Raw genomic sequence first — 24,191 nt, 5'->3', positions numbered from 1 at the left:
TATATACATATAGATATATATAGATATGTCTCAGAGCAGTTCAGTTAGGTGTCTTAGACAGGGTCGGTGCTAGGGTCCTCGGCGCCCTAAGCACAATTTCAAATCTACCCCCCCAGCACACTGCCCCGCCCCATGGGTCTCAATGCGCCCCCCCCCCCCCCCCTCCGGGTCTAAATGTTCCCCTCCCCTCTCTTTCCTTACCCTAAAGGCGACTCCATAAAGATACTCCTCAGTGCTGGGTCCCGTCCCTCACTGACAATGTTGGGCCATGATGGTGATGTCACGCCCGACAGTCGGGGAGGGGGAGTGGAGGAGAGAAGTCAGAGGTACGGTCCGCCCCATCAGTTGTTAGAGGGGAGGACGGCGGTCGCGATCCATGGCCCCTCGCCCCTCCCTGTGGATCTATCTGAAGCTGTGCGGCGGCCGCGGAAGGTATGCTCAGCGGTCGCTGCACAGTATTATAGTACAATACTTCTGTGGCGCCCACCAGAGCCTGGCGCCCTAGGCAACTGCCTAACCTTGCCTAATGGGAGCGCCGGGCCTGGTCTTAGACATCCCCTGTCAGAGTACAGTTTCAGAGCAGTGAAGTTAGGTGTCTTGGACATCCCTGTCAGAGTACAGTCTCAGAGCAGTGAAGTTAGGTGTCTTATACCCCATTCATACTGCACCAAAATCCCGGGATTTTGCCGGGGCGAGCTCAAACGACCCGGGTCTTGGTGCAGTATGAATGGTACAAGTAAAAAATCCCGGGTCTAAAAACCCGGATCTTCAACCCGGGATTTATCGACGGTTTATTCCCGGGTCGGACCCGGGTTGCCTGCACTATGAATGGTGCAATGATTTTTTTTTTTCTTCTGTGTAATAAACATTTTATTCTGTCATGTTCTTCATTAAGGGCCTTAAATATCAGGCTGCAGGGTGACAAACTTAACACCGCTGTAATTTCCATGCAGTGTCTGGAGGTAATAATCACCCTGAAGGGCATACATTACATCTTCTGTGAGGTCTCTATAAAAACCCATCAATTGTTGGAGAAATCCATTTGCCATGTCAGGATGAGGCAGGACATACGACGACTTTTACTGGTGGTAACTCATTTCCCATTACATTAAGCAGCAGTACACTGAAGGTTCCCCATGAAACCAGGGCATCGGCTGTATTCTCAAGAGTGATTTCTGATGGTTACATTGCTTCTGTCCAGCTTCAGTTACTGTGCTACGTTATTTATTTACAATGACAGGAACTTTGTGAAGCTTTGTGTATAGGGACTGTCCAGTATATGGTTAAACCAGGACCGACCTGGAAATGGAGACACCCGATTGTCGAAAATCAGTGTGACACATGCAGTGTCATTGTGAAAACAACTTACAGAATGTTCCATAGGTCTGTAATTACTAGGAGGAAATGATATGCTAATATATTCCACTACTAGTAAGGAGACTGGAAAAACTCACCTCTGGAAAACTGCTATAAGAGGATGTTCCATTAAGACTTTTCCACTGCATGAGACTTAACTCAAACAAAACAGGCAACTGTAACCTATTAACGCACATTAGAGTGAATCAAAGTTAATAACTATTGCTAAACCTTCTTAAAATAGCCAACACCATTTTTGTTTTTGCCAGAGTATATCACTATGTATAGGACTGCAGGCCTTTCTGGCATCAAAGTAGTAAATAGTTCACTGAGTATGCTCTTCGTTCCACCCAATACCTTAAATAGTATAACCGCTTGTATAAAATAAAGGCTTATATAGAATAAAGACACAGAGGCTTGAGTAAGTGGCACTAAAAATATTTTTATTATAACCTAATTAAACCTGGTGGCGGAGAAAGGGCACTGAAGATCAGCTCCAGCGATACCTAACCAAGCGTGGACATGGCAATGTAGCCTTAAGTCCACCCACTTCTCTCATAACCCCACTGCTTGGCCGGCCCTAACCTGGCCTCAGAGTAAACTGCACCACACCTCACTACTCACTCCCCCTCCCTCACTGAGCCGGGCGAGGCTCCTCCCCATGGAAGGGACAAGAGTAACCGATTGCCTTGTAAGGGAACAGATATCTGCGACCAATCACGATAGAGCCGTCTATATCAGCCGCTGATCGCAGTGCCTTCCTCCCCACCAAACTGTAGACTACTAACCAGCATTATACTACCACTATAATACACTAATAGTTCTTTAAAAAATGGCGTGGGTGGGCGGGATTGTGCCAGCCAAGTGACTCCCCCAGGAAATTGCATCAGCCTACAAAGCCACAAGGACCTCCCCACAACATCACTGGCCAAACCCACACCCCAAGTTAACTCTTTCCGGTAAGTGCAAACACGATTGCAACACTGTCACTATTTAATTTCGTTTGTCTAAAAGGGGACTCTCTCTTACTAAATAGTTCACTGTGTATGCTCTTCGTTCAACCCAATACCTTAAATAGTATAACCGCTTGTATAAAATAAAGGCTTATATAGAATAAAGACATAGAGGCTTGAGTAAGTGGTACTATTTTTTTTTTTATTATAACCTAATTAAACCTGGTGGCGGAGAACGGGCACTGAAGATCAGCTCCAGCGATACCTAACCAAGCATGGACAGGGCAATGTAGCCTTAAGTCCACCCACTTCTCTCATAACCCCACTGCTTGGCCGGCCCTAACCTGGCCTCAGAGTAAACTGCACCACACCTCATTACTCACTCCACCTCCCTCACTGAGTCGGGCGAGGCCCCTCCCCACGGAAGGGACAAGAGTAACCGATTGCCTTGTAAGGGGACAGATACCTGCGACCAATCACGATAGAGCCGTCTATATCAGCCGCTGATCGCAGTGCCTTACTCCCACGCTGCCGGCCCTAAGGGCCAAGCAGCCCGCCACCACCAAAACCGAGCACTCTCCACACCTCCAAATAAATGCTCTCCATAAAAATACGCAACCCCTCGTCCGAGAGGTGCACACCGTCTCTCCTATACAGATCCACCCTATCCGCTGTTATCTCCGGGTGATCTACTACAAAACCTCCATGGGACCTAATGACCTTCCGAAGCGCACTATTAAGTTTCCTCCCCATTATCAGTATCTTTTTTAGAGGGATCTGTGATCGCCACGACAGCCTCGGAATCATAGCGGACCAGCCCAGAGTAATTGACGGCCATATCTTGTTAATACAATGAAGGTCCTCCCTCATCTGTATAATTAGCTCAAGGGACTTTCCCTTACCCAGGTCATTCCCCCCAGGGTGGATAACCAATATATCAGGGGCTCCCCACCGTTCAATCAGCTGTCCTAACCAGAGCAATAAACCTTCCCATAATAAACCCCTGTTTACCTAACCAAAAAACCCGCCTATCTCCTATGCTGGTAAACCTCGTCTGCACCCCCGTCTGGTTAGCTGTCCAGAAAATATAAGAGTGCCCGATGATCCACACATCTCTCGCAGTAACCCCAGCATCTAAAAAAGAGACAAGAGTTAATAACTGCAATCCTTACCGGACCATCACACACAGCACGAAGGTGCACATAGGAATTTTTGACGAAGGCAGCCCATAAAAACAGGCATGGAGAATAGCTGGCAAAGGAAAAGTAAAAAGGGAGGAATGGATTAGGGTAAGGGTAAGTTACTCACACGAAGGTGAAACCCGATCAAACCCCAGAGGCACACCACTAATCAGGCCTCTGGAGAAAAAACCCGGGAGAAAGCCCTTCGCGCCCTCGCTCAACGCAACGAGCAGATAAGCCTTGAGTAAGAGGGTAGGGGATAGAGGATCGAACAAACGGGCATGAAGATAAGGGTCTAGAGCTATCTGACAGTGACAAACAATAATAATGAAAGCATAAAGAGAGAAATATGCAAGAGAAACACAGAAGGCAAAATAACCACAACACGTGTAACATTAATCAACTTTAAACATTAGGCCTAATGTAACTCTGATAAGCGGAGGTGGCTGCACCAATTCTAAAGGAATGTGAACTGAAAAAAGAAGGGTTAAGGCCTAGTAACTTTATCGCCTGTTTCAGGACCGCATTAAACTGATATCTGGTAAGCTGTGTTTTCTCCTTATGTATCAGGAAAATTGAGTCGGAAGGCCTAATTAGACTAAATTGGGTGGTTAATTCGACTGGACATAACTCTTTATCTTTTTGGGCCTGCAATTGCAACCAGCAACCTCTCCCCTTCTGATCCGTTTTTGATCGGGCTATCCTCACACTTAGATGATCCTTACGTATGACCACGTCTTCAGTAAGCAGACCTGCGGAGACATGGCCTGCCGCCTGCCCCACTAGCTCCGCTACCCTGAAAGCCCCAAAAAATGCAAGGCTAAAAGCAGTACGAAAAAGCAGGACCTCATACTCGTCCCGAGCCACATCCACTAAAATTCTCATAAGCTGGGCTAAAATCTGTATGGTAATCGGGTGACGCGTGTCAGTAGGGGTCGGTCTCTCTTTTGCCCATCCTTTCAGAGCCTTAGATATCAAAAAGCCTTTAGTTATGTCTACCGTGCCATTCAGCCGTGACATAAACGAAATGCCCGCCAGTGTAGAAGACATACTAGCCTTAGATGCTCCCTCACAAAACTTCAACCACATGAACTCCATCACCGCATCCCGCTGGCCTGCCTCCGACTGATCCTTGGATGCGCTGAAACGGACCCACTGCCGCCACGCTGCACGATACACCCGCAAAGTCGATTGCGCTAGCCCGCGTTCAGCTAGGCCTCTTATGCCGGCGTGATGATCTGCCAAACATAAGAGGGACAGGGAATGCTTCTGCCATCTGCTTGAGGGGCCAGTTCGGGAAATCTCCTCCATTGACATTGAGACAAGGCATCTGCTATCTCGTTGTTAACCCCGGGGACATGACGTGCATTAAAAGTTATTTCGTACTCAAAGCACCGAAGTATAAGGTGACGCAACAAAGCTATTGCCTGCGGGGAAGATGCGCTCTGGCTATTAACGGACTGAACTACCCCTAGGTTATCACACCAAAAAACAACGTGCTTGCCCCGTAGGGCGACAGCCCATAGCTCTATGGCAACAATAATCGGGAATAGCTCCAACAAAACCAAGGGCCCGATTCATCAAAATTCGCAAACGCATACGCATCTGCGTTGCATACTTTGAGCGACGTAAACCGAAATAAGCACCTCAAGCAGCAAAAACACACCCCCATGTGGTCTAAGGGACGGAAATAAGCAGCGCAAACGTTAGAAAACACACCCACCTGCGGATCTTTAAACATGCTACACGCATAAGCGACGGCTCTCAACTGATTGACGATAAGCCAAGCAATGCAAACCTCACGCCCACTGTGGGAGGGACCCAACAGTTTGTTTACACACAACACAACATAAATGCCTGGGGCTTATTTTTACGACATAGCTCTCTACTCATTAATCACTGACAAATAACAATGATGTGCAACACTCTGGACGGTTGTTTTTCCTTTGCTACTAATTAACCTAATACACACTTGTCAAAAACACATTGCTCACGATCTGTGTTTAGGATTTCTTCGATTTCAAGTCGCCGTATAGTATGCAAAATGCATGCACATGGCTACATTAAAAACACATGAATAACGAATGTATTAAAATGTATGTGGTGTGAATACATCTTTCCCTTTTCAGCAAAATGAATGCATAGCATACTCTTCCATAAAGGATACACACAAGAGTGTATATACAACCTCCACACAGAGGAAGGGTTTCTGTCTGGATTACAACTCAGGAATGACTGTATGCAAATGGGGACAGCTACCCGCTACCCCAACCTGAGACATGAAAATACACAGACAACACCAACAATACAGCATGCGTGCTACACAGACACCTCACACTTAATACTACTCTTCATTATTCACACAAATTTCTCACAAAATAGGTAGCTCACTGGTTAGCACTTTGGACTCACAACACAGCAGACATGAGTTCAAATACTGAGCATACCCATAACTAATGTGTGGACTGGAATCATTATCCTAACAAGAAATGGGACACAATGCTTTTTTTTTTTAATTTTGCATTTGTTATACACGCTCAACCATATTGTAAAATATGCCCTCTGATTTATACTGTATTGAAAGTAAATATTTATTTGGAGGGAAAATCCAAGAAGCCTCACGGCCTATACTTCACATGCACAGTATTAGGTGCATGCTGACATTGAGTATTCTAAATGGACAAAGGGGGGGGGGTGTTGTAGGTGACAGCTTCCTTGGAGGTAATTGCAACATTGTCAGCAAATAGACTTTCATCTGGATCCATGGCGTACACGTTATGTCATGTACTCAGCTTTATCCAAACAGGCCGCTCTCCACACTCCAGTACCATGGTCCTTTGCCTCGCTTGCACTTCTGCCTTACACCATTGACGCCACTTCTGGGTACACTTTAGAGGTTCTCTTCAATGTGTCACTGGCTTTGCTCTGATACTTGAACGTTACCTTGGAGTATCACTACAATGACATATGTATTTGGGGGAATTGGTAACTAGCTAGAGCGTTTGACATTTTTGGATTTTATCTTGCACACAGGGCCTACAGATGCAATACCTCTTATAGGGGTGGCTTGTTCGTGGAGGGCACATGTTACTTTTGGATTACATGCAAACAGCTAAAGAAATCCTTTTGTGTTTTACAAATGATGTTATAAGCAAAACATCTTTCTTTATTACTCTTTTCGGACTATTATATATACCCACATGTTGTGTAATGAGATGAATAAAGACACACACACCAAGGTTTGTTTTTTTATAAAGGTATATATTTTTAAAACACAACAATCTTTTCAAACTATTTACATATACATCAATAAATAAAATATCATCGAAATGAGGCCCAGTAGGCCAATTTAAAACGCAGGTTGCCTACAATGTTCCCAATATGTACGTGGAGGCCTTCCAGGTCCTCCACAATTTGACCCATGTGGGCCATCAGTTCTGCTGCGGTGGGTGGTGGTGGAGGCCAATTGCCAGCTTCCTCAGTGGGTGCTGAAAGAAATCAGAAATTAAACATTACATACATGGATACATATTTCATCAAACAGACAGGATTTACTAGAGATGTTTACTGTTACATTACTTTCAAAACTTAGGCCTCTGGCCACAAAACCATTTGCACGCACATTAGACATCGAGAAGGCATTCGAATCAATGTACTAAATTCTGGTGAGCCACGGGGAGAGGGCCATGTACAGGGTTGTCTTATCCAGCATTATTGGCCCCAGGTCCTATGCACTACATGGGCCACTACCTATACAATCACTCACAAGAATTCAAACGATTTTGGTGTATATTAGATTTTATAAACAAGTCATTAATATACTGACGAGTTGACCAGGCTAGCGGCCACATTGTTTTGCCCAATGCCCTGCGTGCCCATGTGTTAAGATGGCTATGGCTGTGGTTTGAGTGTTTAATGCGCCTAAAATGTATAGGCAGATATTATAAGTGTTCGACCTGTGGCATTTAAGGCACCATTTAATCAACATATGTCACAGCAGGGATTATGTACAAGTATAATGCACATGTCAATCTTGTATAACTATGTCCATCACTTATCGCAAATACTTACAATCTTCCAACTCCACTGCCTCTTGGCTGCCTGATGTGGAGTCCGCTAAATCCTGGGGCTCCCGGTCAGCCTGCTCCTCGTCCTCCTCCACCGCTGCTGCCACTGGCACCGGCACTGGCACCGCCTCCTCCTCCTCCTGCTCCTCCACTGCCATTGCCACTGGCACCGCCTCCTCCTCCTCCTCCGACACTGCCACTGCCACTGGCACCGCCTCCTCCTCCTCCTGCGACACTGCCACTGGCACCGCCTCCTCCTCCTGCGACACTGCCACTGGCACCGCCGCCTCCTCCTCCTCCGATGACAGTGGCACTGCCACCGCCACTGGCTGCTGCTCCTCCTCCTCCTCAGCTGCCTGCGCCTCGACTAATGCCCGGCGGCGTTGGCGGCGTTCCCAGCGTGCTCGGTCTGTTTGAAAAAAGGAAATATAAACAAAAGGACATGTTAACACAATCACCATTTGAAAAAAACTATTGTATTTTGACAATCAGGTGATCATACATATTTAATCAACTTTACATTGTCAGCAGGCATAAATATTTGCTACTAACAATGCAAGGAGGTAAACATGATGAACACAAAGCATTTCACATGACTTGTCAGCCCAGCACAGTGGTCTAGTGGTTAGCACGTCTGCCTCACAGCACTGGGGTCAGGAGTTCAACTCCCTGATGATAGTTACATATGTTTGGAGGCTTGCTCCATATTTGCATGTGTTGTCTACCACACTCCCCAAACATACTACTGGCCGCCTAATTAGGTTTTGTTCACATTTGGCCGTAGTATGTTTTTTTCATGTAGGTGCTTTTAAGTCATCAAACTCCCTTGGCCCTGGTCAATTAGTTCTCTACAGGACCACCGAATTAGTGGATGGAGGTCAAAAAGCTTTGAATGTTGAGTATACTTTGGAAATCACCCTTTGTTGGGACTACCTTACAGTCTAAAAGAGTCTAAATAGGCAGTTAAGTAATAATTGATTAGCTATATCTAGCACACTATCTAATCTGTTTGCATCTTATGGGAGCTTGCAAAAATCAGTCTAAACACTAAGGTGTTTTGTATTTGAAACGTGCCTTTTAAATCTTGGCCCAATAATGACAACACATCTTCCACTCCAAAATGTTTTTAAGGTTAGACTAGCAAGTTACAGCACTCGGGTCAAGACTTAGAATGCCTGATTTCCTAAACCACACTTAATGGTGAGAATTGTCACACAAAAACATTTAGGTCAGTAAATGGTTAGCAGACACATTTAGGACACAGGAGCCAAAGCTTTTTGGGTGCACTGGAAGGGGCATGACCTTTATAGTGTGCTTGCACATTGTTATGTAGGCCATGTCAGGTGTTTAGGGTGAACATATTTACAAACATAGGGCCTGATTCATGATGGATCCTTAACTTGAGAAACTTCTTATTTCAGTCTCCTGGACAAAACCATGTTACAATGCAAGGGGTGCAAATTAGTAATCTGTTTTGACCATAAATTAAATACTGACTGCTTTTTCATGTAGCACACAAATATCAACTTTAAACTTCCGTGTACAAATAATCTATCAAGTATCTGTGTGCTAAATGAAAAAACAGTCAGTATTTAACTTATGTGCAAAACTGAACACTAATTTGCACCCCTTGCATTGTAACATGGTTTTGTCCAGGAGACTGAAATAAGAAGTTTCTCAAGTTAAGGATCCTTCATGAATCAGGGCCATAGAGCAAATATATATATATGTTGACTTTTTTTTGGCGATTAGTAGAGAACTCACTTATTCTGATCTCCCTACGGAGCTCCTCCAGAAGCTGGGGCTGGCGGCGCCGGAGATCGCTCCACCGCCGTTGGAGCTGAACGGTGCTCCGCCGAATGTTGTATCGGAGGCGGAGGCGTCTGCGGACCCTTTGATAGGCCCGCACCTTCACCTCGTTGGACACATACCGTCCAGAGGGTACATTGTCCATACCCTCTGCAAGGACTCTCAGCTCACGCCTGCTGAAAATTGCAGTCCTCATTTTGGTATAATGTCTATAACACAAAATGGGGGCCTCTGCGTTCCGATTGGTTCGCTGAGCACGTATGGGCGTGCTCACGTCACACGCGGAGCTTTCACACACCTGTGTTGTGACTCTGATTGTCTCTCCCACCAAGAACATGGCGGGCGCCTGCACTGAGACGAGTACAGTGTGCTCCGCAATTAGGAAGAAGAGTGTACACCTGGTTTATTAATTCAACACTCCATTTAAACCCACCTGTGCTTTGGTCTAGTGCCTGTTCATTCGCTTTTTAGCCTGGATAGAGCACAGTCAAGATTTCATTACATTACATTTGGATGATTGTTCTAAGAAGCCAACAACAAACAGTAAGTACCAAACTAAATCAGAGATTGAAAGTTTTTTGTTTTTTTTTGTGTTCTCCTAAAGTTTTCTGCCTACAGTATGCTAAGTTCTTTTGAACCTTATCCATATTCAAATTAGGAGGTTAGCTTTGTTTACCACATTACCTTTTCTTGCTTATAAAAATTAATTTATTTTTTTTTTCGCAGCCCATACCACGCATTACCCAGTTGACTATCAAAATAATTTGTGTCTTTTGTGCCAAACTTTGGAGAAAAGTAAGTATAAGAATTTATCTGAAATTTCTGGATAGTTCCAAAATATTTTTATCTCCTAATGTAGTAAACTGTTTGCTCTGCAATATGTGTGGCCGGAATGTAAAAAAAACTGCTAAGCAAAGGGCCCCTGGCCTCACATTTAACATGTAAAGTTTTCAATAGTAGCCTACAGTATGCTAAGTTCTTTTGAAACTTATCCTTGTTCAACGGCATAATAACTAGCTCATTGCATTGATGGACACATGGGTCCAAATGTTGGCTGATTTGTAACCAAATATTAATAATAATTACACAATATAGGGTTTGCAACTGAGTGATATCCTTCATTTTGGTGTGTTGCTAACCTGTAAACCAATGTTATGGTTTGAAAAGTGAAGAGTAGTAGTAGTAGTAGTAGGAGAATGTTGCTATAGTATTTGACTAATATGTCAGTCAAAATGCAGTGGTCAAACTAAATGGCCGTTAAATAGACAAACCACAATGTTTATTATAATAAGGGGCATGTGTTTTAGACCTAGTTAGAAGTTTGTGAAATTGTACCTTATGTAGGGGGGGAATGTGCTTAGATTCTGTATCACCACCTGACTGTGTGCATTGCCTATAAAGACACAACTTATCTTTGAAATAGGAATATGTCTGATGCTGGCCCAAGTAATGTGGAGGCACCAGGGCTGCCAAGTAGGCGTAAAAACAACTTCATAGAGGAGGAGCTGGAGGTGCTGGTAGAAGAGGTTCTGGCGAGGTTCCACAGTGGGAACCGCCAAATAACCGGACGCGAGCGCCAAACCCATTGGCAGGAAATCACAAGGCTCATAAATGAAATATCTCCGTATGAGCGTACAAAGGTTGAAGTACAGAAAAGGTACGAATTAAATTTAAAAATAATAGCCCTATTTAACTTTACTGACTGTGTGTATTTGTCAAATAATATATATAGATATCGCTAGAGATAAATATGGATATTGTGACATAGTAGCATTAGTCACCTGTGAGGTGAAACCACCTTGTGACTCCAATGCATTTGTTGATCAGGCCCTTTGTTTTCAGAAACTAACACCATGGCCCTTGGTCACATTGACATAATATGTTTACCACATTATACGCGCTTCAAAAGAGCAAAATCTGTATTACTGTATGTGAAGGTTAAATTGGTGTGATTAGCAAACGTGCAATGTATTTGATTGAAAAATGTGTCATTTTGAGTTGAAGGTACTATGTGAGGCAATAATGTTTGTCTATTCCACAGATGGGCAGACTATAAAGGACGCCTGAAAGCGAAGCTTGTTGAGCTTCACAGGCATGCTCAAGGCACTGGTGGGGGGCCTCGACTACGTACTACTTTAACACCCCTCGAGGAGCGGGCGAGGGCTGCAATAGCCCTGGTGGAGATAGTTGGGGTGGGCGACATAGACACTGGCTCTAGCCCATCCCGAACAGGAGAGGCCGCTCCACTAGGTACATGATGAGTTTGCTTTCTTAATGTCTGTAAAGCTTTGTATCTGTCTGAGTAAAAGTGTCAACTCTCAGGATGTGTGTGTGAAGGTAAACTTCAATTGCACAATGTGTTTGCCTATCACATAGTAGGAAATGACATTTACACACTGAAGACAAATGGTCTCAATATGAAGGGCTCATCCTAAAATGTCAGACCATAAGTGGCAATGTTTGTATTTGGGGAGCGGAAAGGGCTGCTAGCACATTCAAGGGAAGCTGACACTTTACCAATGCTACATCACGCGTTGTAAGATGTTTTTGCCAATATAATATCGCACCTTACTCATTGATTCTAATTACTTTATTTTACTTATCTCTCTACAGCATGTGAGCAGCAGGCGCCTGCTTCACCGGTGGATGAAGAAGTTGCCCGTGATGTGGAGGAGCCTCAGCTGGCTCCAGCTGAATATGTAAGGCAGCGGACACTCGCACGCGCAGCCGAAAATCTTAAAGACGTCACTCTTGCACAGAATGTTCACCTGTCACACATATCAAGCACTGTCCAACACACGGATCAGCAAATCGACCGTCTCACTAACACATTCTCCGATTTCATGAGCACACACACCTCTTTACTGACGACACTCGCCACCAAAATTGATAATTTAAATACTTCAGTGACAAATATTGCAACACTCCTGGGTGATATCTTGCATGTCCACTCCCAACGCACCTCCGGCACAATCCCTTCACCCAGCTCAGATTATTTGTTCGGCAGCCCCCATACCCAGTTGTCTGTCGCCTCCGCCCTCCCTGATGTGTCTGTCGCCTCCGCCCTCCCTGATGTGTCTGTCGCCTCCGCCTTCCCTGATGTTTCTGTCGCCTCCGCCCTCCCTGATGTGTCTGTCGCCTCCGCCCTCCCTGATGTGTCTGTCGCCTCCGCCCTCCCTGATCCCGAACTATGTCGTCTTATGTGTTTTGCCTTTGCTCGTGGCTATGGCCAATCCCCCGTTGTGCCCACTTCCCCCTCGCCTGTCGTGGCCCCATCCCCATCCCCTGACCCTGCACCTTCACCTCGTCGGACACAACCCGCTTGCCTTGCCCCATTGCCTGGTTCCTCTGACTCCTCTACATCACGGGTGACAAGAAGTCGGAGTAGGGGAGCCTCCCGTCCAACCGGCTTTAAAAAAACACGGAAAAAGTAATTTGTATTGTTTTAACCTAACAAATATAGTTTAATATATGACGAAAATATGTATTTTTTTTTTTTTTTATAATAAAAAAAATTCCTACTACTGAAATGTCTATTTCTTTTTTACGGCAGATTCCATAATGTTTTTTGTAATAACAATGCTTGTTATCAAGTCTAACCATAGTATAATCTCCAAACAAACTGGCTGATTCATTAACGTATTCAAACAAATATGTATCTAATATCAGTGTGCTGACCAAAACCATGCCATGGCCCTGATTGAGTAATGAACCTAGATGTCAAGGATACATATTTCTGAATGCTGCTCAAAAGCCTTTTAAAATGCAAGTGGTGCAAAATAGCAATAGGTTTAGAGCACGAAAAAAAAAAAAATGTCTGTATCCTAATGTACCGCACAAATACTTGATAGCTTATTTGTACACTGAAATGTTCATGTCAGGTAGGACCTCTCCTACCCCAAAATTACATCTCCAATGACATTTTTGGTTTACATTCCCCTCCAAACTGACATGCTTTGCCCTTGCTTAGTTACTTTGCCTTACCTTTCCAGAATGAATCTGGCCCATGGTTTGCTGAAGAAGACTTAAACAAGAGGTGTATCAAGGTAAGCTTCTTAATGCTTTTGCCACAGTGTTTCTTTATTTGCCTTACTAAATAATTGCAAACACAACCTGCAACTACAGTGCCCCTTTAGAGGTAGGGCAAATCATTCGGTCAAGAAAGTATTGCATTTGCAAACTGTAACCTAACACAAAGGAGCCACAAAAGACAGGTGTTAAGGGAACCCAAATAAATTTAAAAAATTTTTTTCCCATGATGGCACAGGACAAATATTGTTAACTACTATTTTGTACAGGTAAGAATCTGTGCTAATTCTAAAAATCTAATAAGGGATTTGTATTTAAGATTAGTGCTAATGCACAGTGTGTGGTACACTCGACGTCATTTAGCATAACAGTTATTTACAAGTAACCTCATGACCTTATTGCACTAAGCACATATAGGTTGGGTCTCACATTTGGATCTTAGGTGCACTTACCCCATCAGCCGCTGTCATATCACAGCTACCTGGGTGCCTTCTGGTCGTCAGCAACATTCCCGTCCTCCACAGCTCCGTTTGTAATCAAACACACACTGTTTATTCTGCTGCATGTGCACAGGCATCTTGGATGCAGTCAGGTGATCATTCCAGATCAACCAGATTCAGCACCTGTGATCCCATTAAGTGCTCAGCCAATAGTTGCTTGGGACAAACTATTTAAAGCTGCTGCTGTGATCTGTTCATTGCCTGAACAACACACTTCTCTCCAGTGGATAGTTATTGGCCCCAGTGTTTCTGGCTGCATTCCAAAATCAGTGTTTGTGTCCACATTCTCAGACTGCTCATTCCCTTGCTAGATTGGACAATCAGCAAGAATATGAGCAGGAAGATCATCCAGGCTGCTCTGTTCAGATTCACACCTGCTGCAGGTAATCCCAAGGGTCCCTGATTCGGATCAAGAAATACAGACTAACGTGACAGTTTGACACACTATAAGGGTGTATGTAGTGCTGTGTGTCTGACTAATCATGTAAGACGCAAATGAAAAAGCTTGGAGTATAGATATGGTTTGGTCAGGCAAAGAAGCACACTCTATAATACAAGTAAGTAGACTCCAAGAGGTAGTTTGTCCACCAAACTCCTCTATCCTGTAAAGACTTTTCCAAACTCTATGATCTGATCCCCCCAATCCATGATAGTTTAAACCAATCTGGAACCTTGAATACATTATTATAACAAACAGACCCTAGAGTTTCTTACGTAATGTACACTGATACATTCATTGTTAAAGTGGGCACGTCACTTGGATTTGGCTCCCTTCCAGTTTTGGAAAACATTTATGCAAGGCCAAGCAATTTTATATAACGGGCAACATATTATCATTTGAAGCTTGGTATGTTGTGATTTCTTGCCAATACAGACACAGGTACCCATTGCACACGTTCACCCTCTATAAGCCAAAAAAACTGGATGCCTCACCTAACAATGTAAACATCAACAATATCTACCAGACATTAATCCCTCAAAATACTGTGTGCTCGGCCCAACACTCTTGGATTAGATCAGGGGTGGCCAAACCTGTCCTCAAGGGCCATATCCAGTTCATGTTTTTAGGATTTCTGTCTGTAGAAACAGGTGGGATAATTACTGACCCAGCCAAATAGATTAACTCAGCTGTACATGATTAAACAAATCCTAAAAACATGAACTGGATATGGCCCTTGAGGACAGGTTTGCCCACCCCTGGATTAGATGGTGGTAAAGGAATTTGAACATGGAGCCATAATCCTAAAGGGAGGATATCTGTACATTAAGGCTTTGTACTTCCCTTGCCCAAGGCATGGACAAATGCTGCAAATTATTGTTAACATTGACTAGCATGTTTAAACAGACATAGGTGGTATTACGACACACTTTGAAGAGAAACAAAGGTGGAATGTTAATTTGTCACTACTTTCCACTTTCAGAGGGCAACCTACATGAAAATGGTTTTGAGAATAAATTTCACATTTCTACACCACAATAACATTGGAGACCTGCATTATCAGGTTCAGCAAACATATCAAGTGACTGCTGCCTAACAATGGGTAATCAGACTAATGTAACTAGTTCTCATGTGGAGTATCTATGGTGGCTGTAAGTTTACATATAGCTGCCTTGACCAATTAGCAAATTAGGGCCTGATTCATTAAGGATCTTATCTGTCATTTTTTGCTTATCTTGAGCTAATCCACTCTGTTCATGCTCAGAAAAGGGAGATAAGAAGCAAAAGCCACTGCATAAGTGACGAATTTCTTACGCTAGGATGAAAATCCATCTTTGCTTCACTCTTATCTCCCCGTTTCTTCGTAACAATAAGCATCTTACCTTTTGCACAAGATAAGAAGATTACTAATGATTCAGGCCCTAGGTGATGGTATTATGGCCTTGTAGCAAGACTCCACTAGCTTAGTGCCCTAATGCATTCCCCATAATTGTTAGTGTGGGGTTTGTGTCTGGCATGTGGGTGTTGGAACACTTTGAAACAAAGTGCCACTAGCACAAGCGAAAAATATTGTTATCCCATTTGGCCCAGGGCCAAAAGTTGGTAGTGTGTGACCTGACACTGCTAACATTTTTGCTTTCTTTATATACATTTACCTGTAATGTGATGTGATGTGATGTGATGTGATGCCTATATTCCTACGCACATCACATGTTCGCTCTAAAAGCTGAAAGTGTCCAAACAATTTACTACTAAGCACCAAACACACATACAAACCTCCACACTATAGCCATTTTCTAAAACTATACATTTACCCCATTGAGCGTGTTTGTAGGCTATGGTGAATCTGTGGCAAAGGAGAAAATAACCACACCTAGATTTCATATATTCATTTAAAATAAAACCTGTTCCACAATAGTTTTGAAAGCACTACACATGGATTTATGGGTATTAAAATATTATTCAGTGCACTGTAGTAATGGTACAAAATGGCATGACAACTGATTGCTGACACATTTGCAGCATAGGCTAGATTTATTACATATATGAATTCAAATGTGCTGACAAAAACAAAGCAAACAAGGTAATGGTCTGTGTGTGTAAAAATTCCTTGGATTAAGAGATAACAATCTGGCCAGACTGAAGAGACATAAGCAGGCTTGGAGCTCTGGGGAAATTCAACAACATGTAGTGAGACACGAATTGCACAAATCCAAAATCCACGCCAACACACCCTGTTGAACGAAAGGCAACAAATTAATATGGCAATATTAGGTCAGACAACTTGCATTTTGATATCAAGAGATTGAGCAATGTATTGGCATGTGTAAAAAAGCCAGTAATATTATAGTGTATAATAATGGCTTGTGTGTTTGGACTATACCTAGGATTCTGAATGCACTATTTGACTTAATTTGAAACACCAAACCCATATGTTACATAGCTAGCATCTGCCCATATGTTTTGTTTGTGCAACCACACATTGCAGGCTTAGTAACGACGACATTATTGTATGGAGCACACTCACTGGCCAATCACATTTTAGTGCAGATAGCACTATACTACTTACATTTGAAAACACCCTTCACCATGGCAACATCCACCAACTCCAAAGGGAAGTGCAATGGCAGAAAAGCCAGCACTGCAGGCCAAGTGTAATCTAAAGGCTGTAGATATAAGAAAAACAAATAAAGTGTCAATAATGTGCACTTCAACACTATATGTGCTGATCAATAAACTGTAGAAAAACCAAACATCAATTATGTTGCCACATTAGGCTGTTGATTTAAACTACCCCATTAACGTGCATTTAGCTAAAGACATTAAGGCTAAACTTGGAGGCATGAAGCTATACTTTCTACACACATTGTAAAGGTAAAATACAGGTAGGCATGGTTTTTCCCCTATTATTACACATAGAAACCATTTCAGTAACACACCAGACCATGTCTATTCATATTCCCATTTTGAATAACCATACCTTAGATAATCAACCCTTGACTAAGCTTGCACATGATTTGACCACTGATCTTTTAAATGTGAAGATATTTATGTTTTGTTCCAAAAAAAATAAAAAAAAATACAACATTGACCCCTTTCATTGTAACATGCTTTGTCCACTAGAACATTTACTTATTTTTTATCCTTTGCTCTCCTTAATGACTCAAGCACAGAGTGTTAATGTGTCTTTAAGGTAGGGTCTGAAAAACCACACTTCAAATAAAAAGGTATTAGAAAAAGAAAAGAGAAAAAAAAACAAAAAACAGTATGGACATTCTTAATGCAAAGTATTTTTACAAGGGGTATGTAATAAAACAATATCTGGTTTCTACTTACCACACACACAGACAAATGTGGAATGTCAATAAGCAATCACTAGACACCCAAAAAACACAATCCAGGACCAAGATCTGTGGAGGGGAGGGTAAACAGGTACAAAATAAATCAATATAGATGGATAATCTTTATGTGTGTCACTACAGTCGAGAGGTATCTATGCAGAGACACATCCCAAGTCTACACAGTTGCCTCAATATTCAAACTCTGCAGCTAATTAAAGACTTTTCCACTAACCTTCAACATAAAATTCTTAACCATTATGACCTTTCAGCATAATTTTCTATCTGTATCTCACCAATATCTTTTCCTACAAATAAACATGAGTGTTGAGCAAGGTACAGCAATAAACTGCAGAGATTATGAAACATTTCACCATTAAGGGCTACTTACCCAGAATTGTGAATCTCCCAACAACACAGAAAGCCAAGCAAGGTCTTTTTAAGTAACACTGTAATTAGTGAATTAAATGCAGGTGAGTAGGCTGGAGAGTATGCCGGACACGTCATTAGGAGCACGCAGGTGCGTTCTAATTAGCCAGGTGTGGTTTTGTGTAAAAGTGACCTGACATGTGAGCAACGTTTATTTTCTGTAGGTAAGTAGAGATTATAACGATTATTACAGATGTCATTAATGAGCTAAGCTGTTAGTGTTGTGGCAATAGTATGGGTAAAATAGTTTTAAGTACAATTCTATGAGGTATTATTCATTTGCATGTGCTACATTTAGATGTGCCACGATAGTGTAGTGGTTATGTATTTCACCCCCCAATACTAAGTGCAGAAGTTCGAGGCCCCAGGTCAACCCTAAGCACCAATTGAGTTAATAAAACACATTATTAAGCATACTCCTAAAAGTAAAAAACTATATGCAACTGCTTGTATTTAGCGTAAGATTCGCAAACGCGCTTAATTCGCATTTGTTTGGTGACGTTTTTGCAGCTCCTGTTGCTTTAGTAAAACAGTGTTTTTATTAATGTGTGTGTTTATCTAGGGTTATTATTTGAATACCACGTTATCCATCATGCTGTACATATTAATTGCAACATGGCCAATTTATCAGGTCTAAGACAGTCATTCAGCTGTGCTAACTAGTTAATGTGCAGTTTGGTGTTGGTGTTTCAATGTGAAGTATAACTCAGTGAATAAAGAAATGAGCTTGCAACAACAAGGTAATGAGTTTGAACCCTGAATGATGCGTGTATGTGGCTAACCTTGGTATATTTACAAGTTTGAGGGTATTTATTCCACTCTGTGACTTAGTATATGTTTTGGTGTGTAAGGTGGCTATATGTAATGTTCAACAGTGTTATCAGCTACAACACAGCAAAGCAGTTGTTGGCAAAGACTTTGGATTTCAAAGATATGTGAATTCTGTACTGGCAACAGTGGAAAAAGCTAAGTGCTCCACCAAATCAAATTGTAGAAATGGGAGCAATAAATGTTCTATTTTTGATTTGTATTTATCAACATGGATATATTTCGATATGCATAAATTGTGACTCTGCATGCACCAAATCTTTCTGGGTATCATATTTCCAAGTATTGGCATTTTTCCCCATGTTTTAAGGGAAACAACTTATGCTAGAAGTTGCTGGTCATCTTTAATTTGTATTCTATTCCCTTGACATCACCACTTGTACAGTGGTGTAGCAGTTAGCCAATCCACCTTGCCAGCTTGCTACGTGGGTTCGAGTCCTCACCAGCCCTCGGCTCTTAGGGATCATTAATATCCTTAGACAATTTGTGTTGCTGTTAAAAGTGTCCCTGTGGTAATAGTACACTTGTTTTAAATTTGCATAAATCATGTGTGTAAAACCCTGAAATATATTTTCGAGTTATTATATGTCTATTAATATTATTTGTTCTTGCAAACGCACCATCACCAACTGTCAAATCAGGCATGTAACATATTGAGACTAATGATATTGGTAATTGTTCAGAATGGTTGGAGATTTATCATAAATATTTATGACAAAGTCTATTGTTTGGGAGACATTTTACATAAAATGAAATAATTACCCATGCAGTGTGCACAGCAATTCCGGCAGCCGGAATGAATGTGAAATGCACTGAGGCAACCATTCCGGCAGTGGAATGAATGTGGAATGCACTGAGGCAACCATTCCGGCAGCCGGAATGAATGTGGAATGCACTGAGGCAACCATTCCGGCAGCCGGAATGAATGTGGAATGCACTGAGGCAACCATTCCGGCAGCCGGAATGAATGTGGAATGCACTGAGGCAACCATTCCGGCAGCCGGAATGAATGTGGAATGCACTGAGGCAACCATTCCGGCAGCCGGAATGAATGTGGAATGCACTGAGGCAACCATTCCAGCAGCCGGAATGCACTGTGACCTGGATTCTCCCCATAATGCTGAGGAGATATGTGGCTAGCAGTGTACAGGCCTATAAAAGGCAGTCCTCTTTACTGAAGAGGCAGTAAGCAGCAGAGGGCGCTATTTCCAGCTAACTAATTCCGGCATTCCGGCAGTCCCGGATTGAGGCCAAAGGGCCAAAATAACATCAAACATGTTGCACTTGCGAATTGCATTGATTAGAAAGGGGTATTTAAAGCAAAACAAGCTTAATTTACACAAACATACTAATGGAACATTTGTAAGATATGTAAAAGCTCAATAAAAAAAAAAAATTAAAAAAAAAAAAAAATTTGCCACAGGCAGTCTGTATTGATATGTATGTATGTTGTGCATATTTCGTTTTGCATTTTAAACGCAAAAGATGCTCCTAAAGGCGTTTAATAGTGGTTTTAGCTAGCTGTATTGGAGTTAAACATGACCCTGGCCTTCCTTAACTTTTGTGAAAGATTTGAGACAGGAGTGACGTCAGTTTCACTCATCTGGGCAGAGGGAACGCCTACTATTCTCAAGTGAAAAAGCATAACGCCTACTTTACTCAAGTACTATCTCATCTCCGCCCAGTCCGCGCCTACTCTCCGCCCATTCCCACCCATATGTTCTCAAGTGGTCAGCAGTCATCTCAAATCTATTTGCGTTGGAGTTTGAGATTGAGTCGCCTTTTGAGAGCTGTATCTGCCGTGCTTGAGTAGCGTATGTAGTGTTTTGCGCTGCTTAAGCGTCGTTTCGCGCATGCGCAGAGCCATTTAGCAGATGCGTATGCGTTTGCGAATTTTGATGAATCGGGCCCCAAGTTCTTAACCCATCCGCTACGATGCCATGACTCTGGCCAAGCCTCTGCACACCACTGACCACCCAGGTAAGCTCCAAAGCCTTGCGATCCCGAAGCATCCGTGAAAAGCTCAAGGGTAGCGTTGTTTACCAGGGGGGTGGGCCAAATCCTTTTCCCGTTAAACTCCTTAAGAAACCTCTGCCATACCTGAAGATCATCTTTAATTTCTTGTGATAGCCGGACCGCTGCCTGGGGTTTACTCTTACCCGCTATTGTTCTTTGCAATTTGCGACAGAACACCCTACCCATTGGAATCACTCTACAGGCAAAGTTAAAAAGCCCCAGAAGTGACTGAACTTTTTTCAATGACATGTAAGGGGAGCTAAGCGCCATCCCAATTGCCTCCCCCATTTTCTTCAACTTATCTTCCGGGAACCTACAACAACCTACTTGTGAGTCAATCTCAATGCCTAAAAAAGCTAAACAATGGGAAGGACCCTCGGTCTTATCGCTGGCAAGGGGTACTCCCATCACCGTAAAAAGGGCCTGAGCTGATTGAAGCACCTCTAAGCAACTGCTGAACTTGTCGGGACCAATAATCAAGAAATCGTCTAGGTAGTGAGCAATCCCCCTGTGACCCGTTCCAGCCTGAATGCACCAGTGAAGAAAGCTGCTAAACCTCTCGAAAAGGGCACAAGAAATTGAGCAGCCCATGGGCAGACAGCGGTCAACATAAAACCCGCCGCGGTGCCTAAAGCCCATAAACTGAAACGATTCCGGATGGAGCGGCAGCAGACGAAAAGCTGACTCTATGTCAATCTTGGCCATTAAGGCCCCCTCCCCGCACTCCTGAACTAGGGCAAGAGCATCCTCAAATGACTGATATTGGACCGCGCTGACCGCCGGGTCAATGGCGGCATTTACTGACTCACCTAATGGATAAGATAGGTGCTGAATGAGTCTGAACTTCCCCTCTGCTTTTTTGGGCACTACGCCCACCGGGACACTACCAAATTTGGAATGGGTACGTTTAAAAAAGGCCCCAACATCCTGCCTAAACGAACTTCCTTTGCAATTTTTTCGTCCCGAATCTCCGGGAATATAAAAGCTGATTTCAGATTTCGGGGCCATGGTAAATTTAATTTTTTAAAAATAGGAATTCTAAATCCAAAATGAAAACCTTCCCGAATTATGGCTGCGGCCTCGGTGTCACTGTAAAGTGACAGCCTTTTATCTAAAACTTCAAGCTTAACTGGGGATTTGGCCTTGACCCGGAGCTGCTGTAACAGCCCCACGTCCTCTCCCACCCCCAACTCTGGTTCTAATACACTCTGATGCGGGGTGGAACACGCCACAGTTGGAGCAGGAGTGGCGGAATCTGCAGGCCGTCCCCCTCTGACAAGACCCTGAATTGAAAGCAAAGCACTTTCCTTTGCCGGGGAGGGTTTGCTGCGCCCTCCCCGCCCCAGGTAACCTCCTCCCTTGAAGAAACCCCCTGTCGCTGACTACTTGGCCTCATGAGGTCCATCCACGTATCTATGTCTTTAAAACCTAACGGCAACTTCTCCCGCCCCGTCATCTTTTTGCGAAACATCTCGTCATAATTCCTCCAAATAACTGGCCCGTCTTTTAAGAAAACGTCTGTAATTAGGTGTAGATACTTCCATACCTCAACCTGTTCCTCTGGCCTAAAATCCGTGTAAAGGGTTGCAAACACACAAAAACCTTTCACCACCTAGGGAAAGTTTTGTAACTCTCTTCCCCTTCACCGTTCCTGTCCATCGCAGCCTCAAGACCTTTTTTGCCCTCATCAGTCAAGGTAAACATATAAACGTAATACCCCTTTTTGATTTTGTCTTTGACACTAGGCCTAATTTTATATAGTAGGGCCTCATTCTCCACTCTTCCCGAGTCCCCAGCTCGCGCAACTATGTCGGGGCCTAGTGCTTGCAGAGGCCTAGCGGTCCGCTTCCCCCTAATTGCGTCTGCAATAGTTTAATCAGTTTGCGGGGCTTGCTGCCAGAACCCGAGGATTCCTCGCTCGTTGTAGACTTCGGGGGGCTAACACCACGTGATTTGTGTGTACTAGCAGAAATGTTCTCACCTCTCTCATCTGTGACCTCCACTTCCGGCCCGGGTCCCGCCGGCAGCCTGACCGCCGGCCGCTCCTCCACACTTGCAGAAACGTCTCCTGTTGCCCGATCCATCGTGCCCGATGAAGATCCACCAGCGGCTGCCCCCGACTCCACAGCACGACCTTCTGTGCCTTGCACCCCCGGCTGCTGGTTCTGTGAAGCTGAAAGAAAACCGTCGTTAGTTTCGAGCATATCAACAGAGACATTCCTTACAAACCCTGCGTCTGGTGTGTTTACGCTACTAGGAACGAAAGTTGCGGAGGGGCTTGGCCTAAATCGGGTCCCACCGCGGTATCCTAAATCGTCCCTCTCAGTCCTCGGCCCCCAGTCCCCTCCTAAAATGCTACCTTCAAGTGAGTCCTGCACTTTGCGCCCATGGCCCCCTGACTCGTTGCCCCCAGCCGGAGACAACCGCTGCGCTACCACCTCCCTATCTCCATGACCATAATCAAAAACTTGGCTGCTCGCCCCTTCAGGGTGGGTACCATGGCCAAAATTGTCCGCCCCCATATACCTTGGTCCCGAGGACCTCCGGTAACTGCTCTCCATCATCTGCCTATTCTCTGGAGGGGATAACTGGTGATGTATCAACCCGCTCGCCGACCGTGCCGGCTGAGCGCCCGCCTGGCCCGCAATTGACCTCCCTCGCCAGAGGACGGGATCTGCGCATGCGCGCGCGGCTTGATGGTTTACTCTGAACCGCCGCACCGCGCGTAACGGACCCCCGCCTGCTTCGGGTCCCCGGGCAGGCTGGGGATCACTGGCCACCAATGCAGGCTGATGCCGGCGGGAGGCACTGGCCATGCCACCACCGGAAGACCCGCTGATCCCCAAGACCGCGCCTTCCTCTCCAATATGGCGACGGCCGTCGCCTGGAGAGGGGGAGCGGAGGCGTGCAGGCCTCACAACGGTCCTTCTAGGATGGGGCATTATAGGAACAGAAAATGGCACGGATAAGCGAGCAGGAAGGGGAGGTGGAGGGGGGAAAGGATGCTAAAGGGGGGAAAAATATAATAAAAAGATAAGATAAATATATATATATATATATGAAAATGAAGAAAGGAGACAACAAACAAAGATAAAGATATATGAAAAGGAGGAAAATCGACAGAAAAGAAGCTATGAAAGAAAGCAAAAGGACATTAAAGACAAAGGAAGATAAAGTAAAAATTTATCCTTATCTTTTTCAGACGTCTTCTCTCTCCGGATTTTGCCAGCCAAGTGACTCCCCCAG

The 24,191-nt window shown here is 43.9% G+C and overlaps 3 protein-coding genes and 1 long non-coding RNA gene across 5 annotated transcripts in view; 2 read left to right on the top strand and 2 right to left on the bottom strand.

Annotated features, from left to right (window-relative positions):
- Positions 1-24,191, top strand: part of LOC142097914 (uncharacterized) — a 72,621-nt gene that overhangs the window by 4,856 nt on the left and 43,574 nt on the right. The gene's annotated exons all lie outside the window — the stretch shown is intronic.
- LOC142097913 (uncharacterized) lies at positions 1,779-24,165 on the bottom strand. 2 transcript variants are annotated; one of them, XR_012678273.1, is made up of 4 exons: positions 22,927-24,165; positions 17,671-17,744; positions 16,904-17,000; positions 16,339-16,568 (listed from the first exon to the last, which is right to left on the bottom strand). XR_012678273.1 is itself a non-coding variant. In XM_075180155.1 (2 exons), the coding sequence occupies exons 1-2, from the start codon at positions 23,885-23,887 to the stop codon at positions 3,896-3,898; spliced, it is 1,794 nt and encodes a 597-aa protein (XP_075036256.1). In that variant the 5' UTR covers positions 23,888-24,165; the 3' UTR covers positions 1,779-3,895. The 2 variants fall into 2 exon arrangements, 1 of the variants encoding a protein (XP_075036256.1); XM_075180155.1 differs by lacking the exons at positions 16,339-16,568; positions 16,904-17,000; positions 17,671-17,744 and adding an exon at positions 1,779-4,728.
- On the bottom strand, positions 6,770-8,939 carry LOC142096986 (uncharacterized). The gene is made up of 2 exons (XM_075178595.1): positions 7,562-8,939; positions 6,770-6,978 (listed from the first exon to the last, which is right to left on the bottom strand). The coding sequence occupies exons 1-2, from the start codon at positions 8,016-8,018 to the stop codon at positions 6,812-6,814; spliced, it is 624 nt and encodes a 207-aa protein (XP_075034696.1). The 5' UTR covers positions 8,019-8,939; the 3' UTR covers positions 6,770-6,811.
- Positions 10,794-12,896, top strand: LOC142098064 (uncharacterized). Its single transcript, XM_075180509.1, has 3 exons — positions 10,794-11,023; positions 11,408-11,616; positions 11,980-12,896. The coding sequence occupies exons 1-3, from the start codon at positions 10,794-10,796 to the stop codon at positions 12,798-12,800; spliced, it is 1,260 nt and encodes a 419-aa protein (XP_075036610.1). The 3' UTR covers positions 12,801-12,896.

The sequence above is a fragment of the Mixophyes fleayi genome, chromosome 7, assembly GCF_038048845.1.
Source record: "Mixophyes fleayi isolate aMixFle1 chromosome 7, aMixFle1.hap1, whole genome shotgun sequence".
In the NCBI taxonomy this organism is placed as follows: domain Eukaryota; kingdom Metazoa; phylum Chordata; class Amphibia; order Anura; family Limnodynastidae; genus Mixophyes; species Mixophyes fleayi.
Note: the sequence above shows the minus strand (reverse complement) of the source record. Positions and strands in the feature narration are given on the sequence as shown.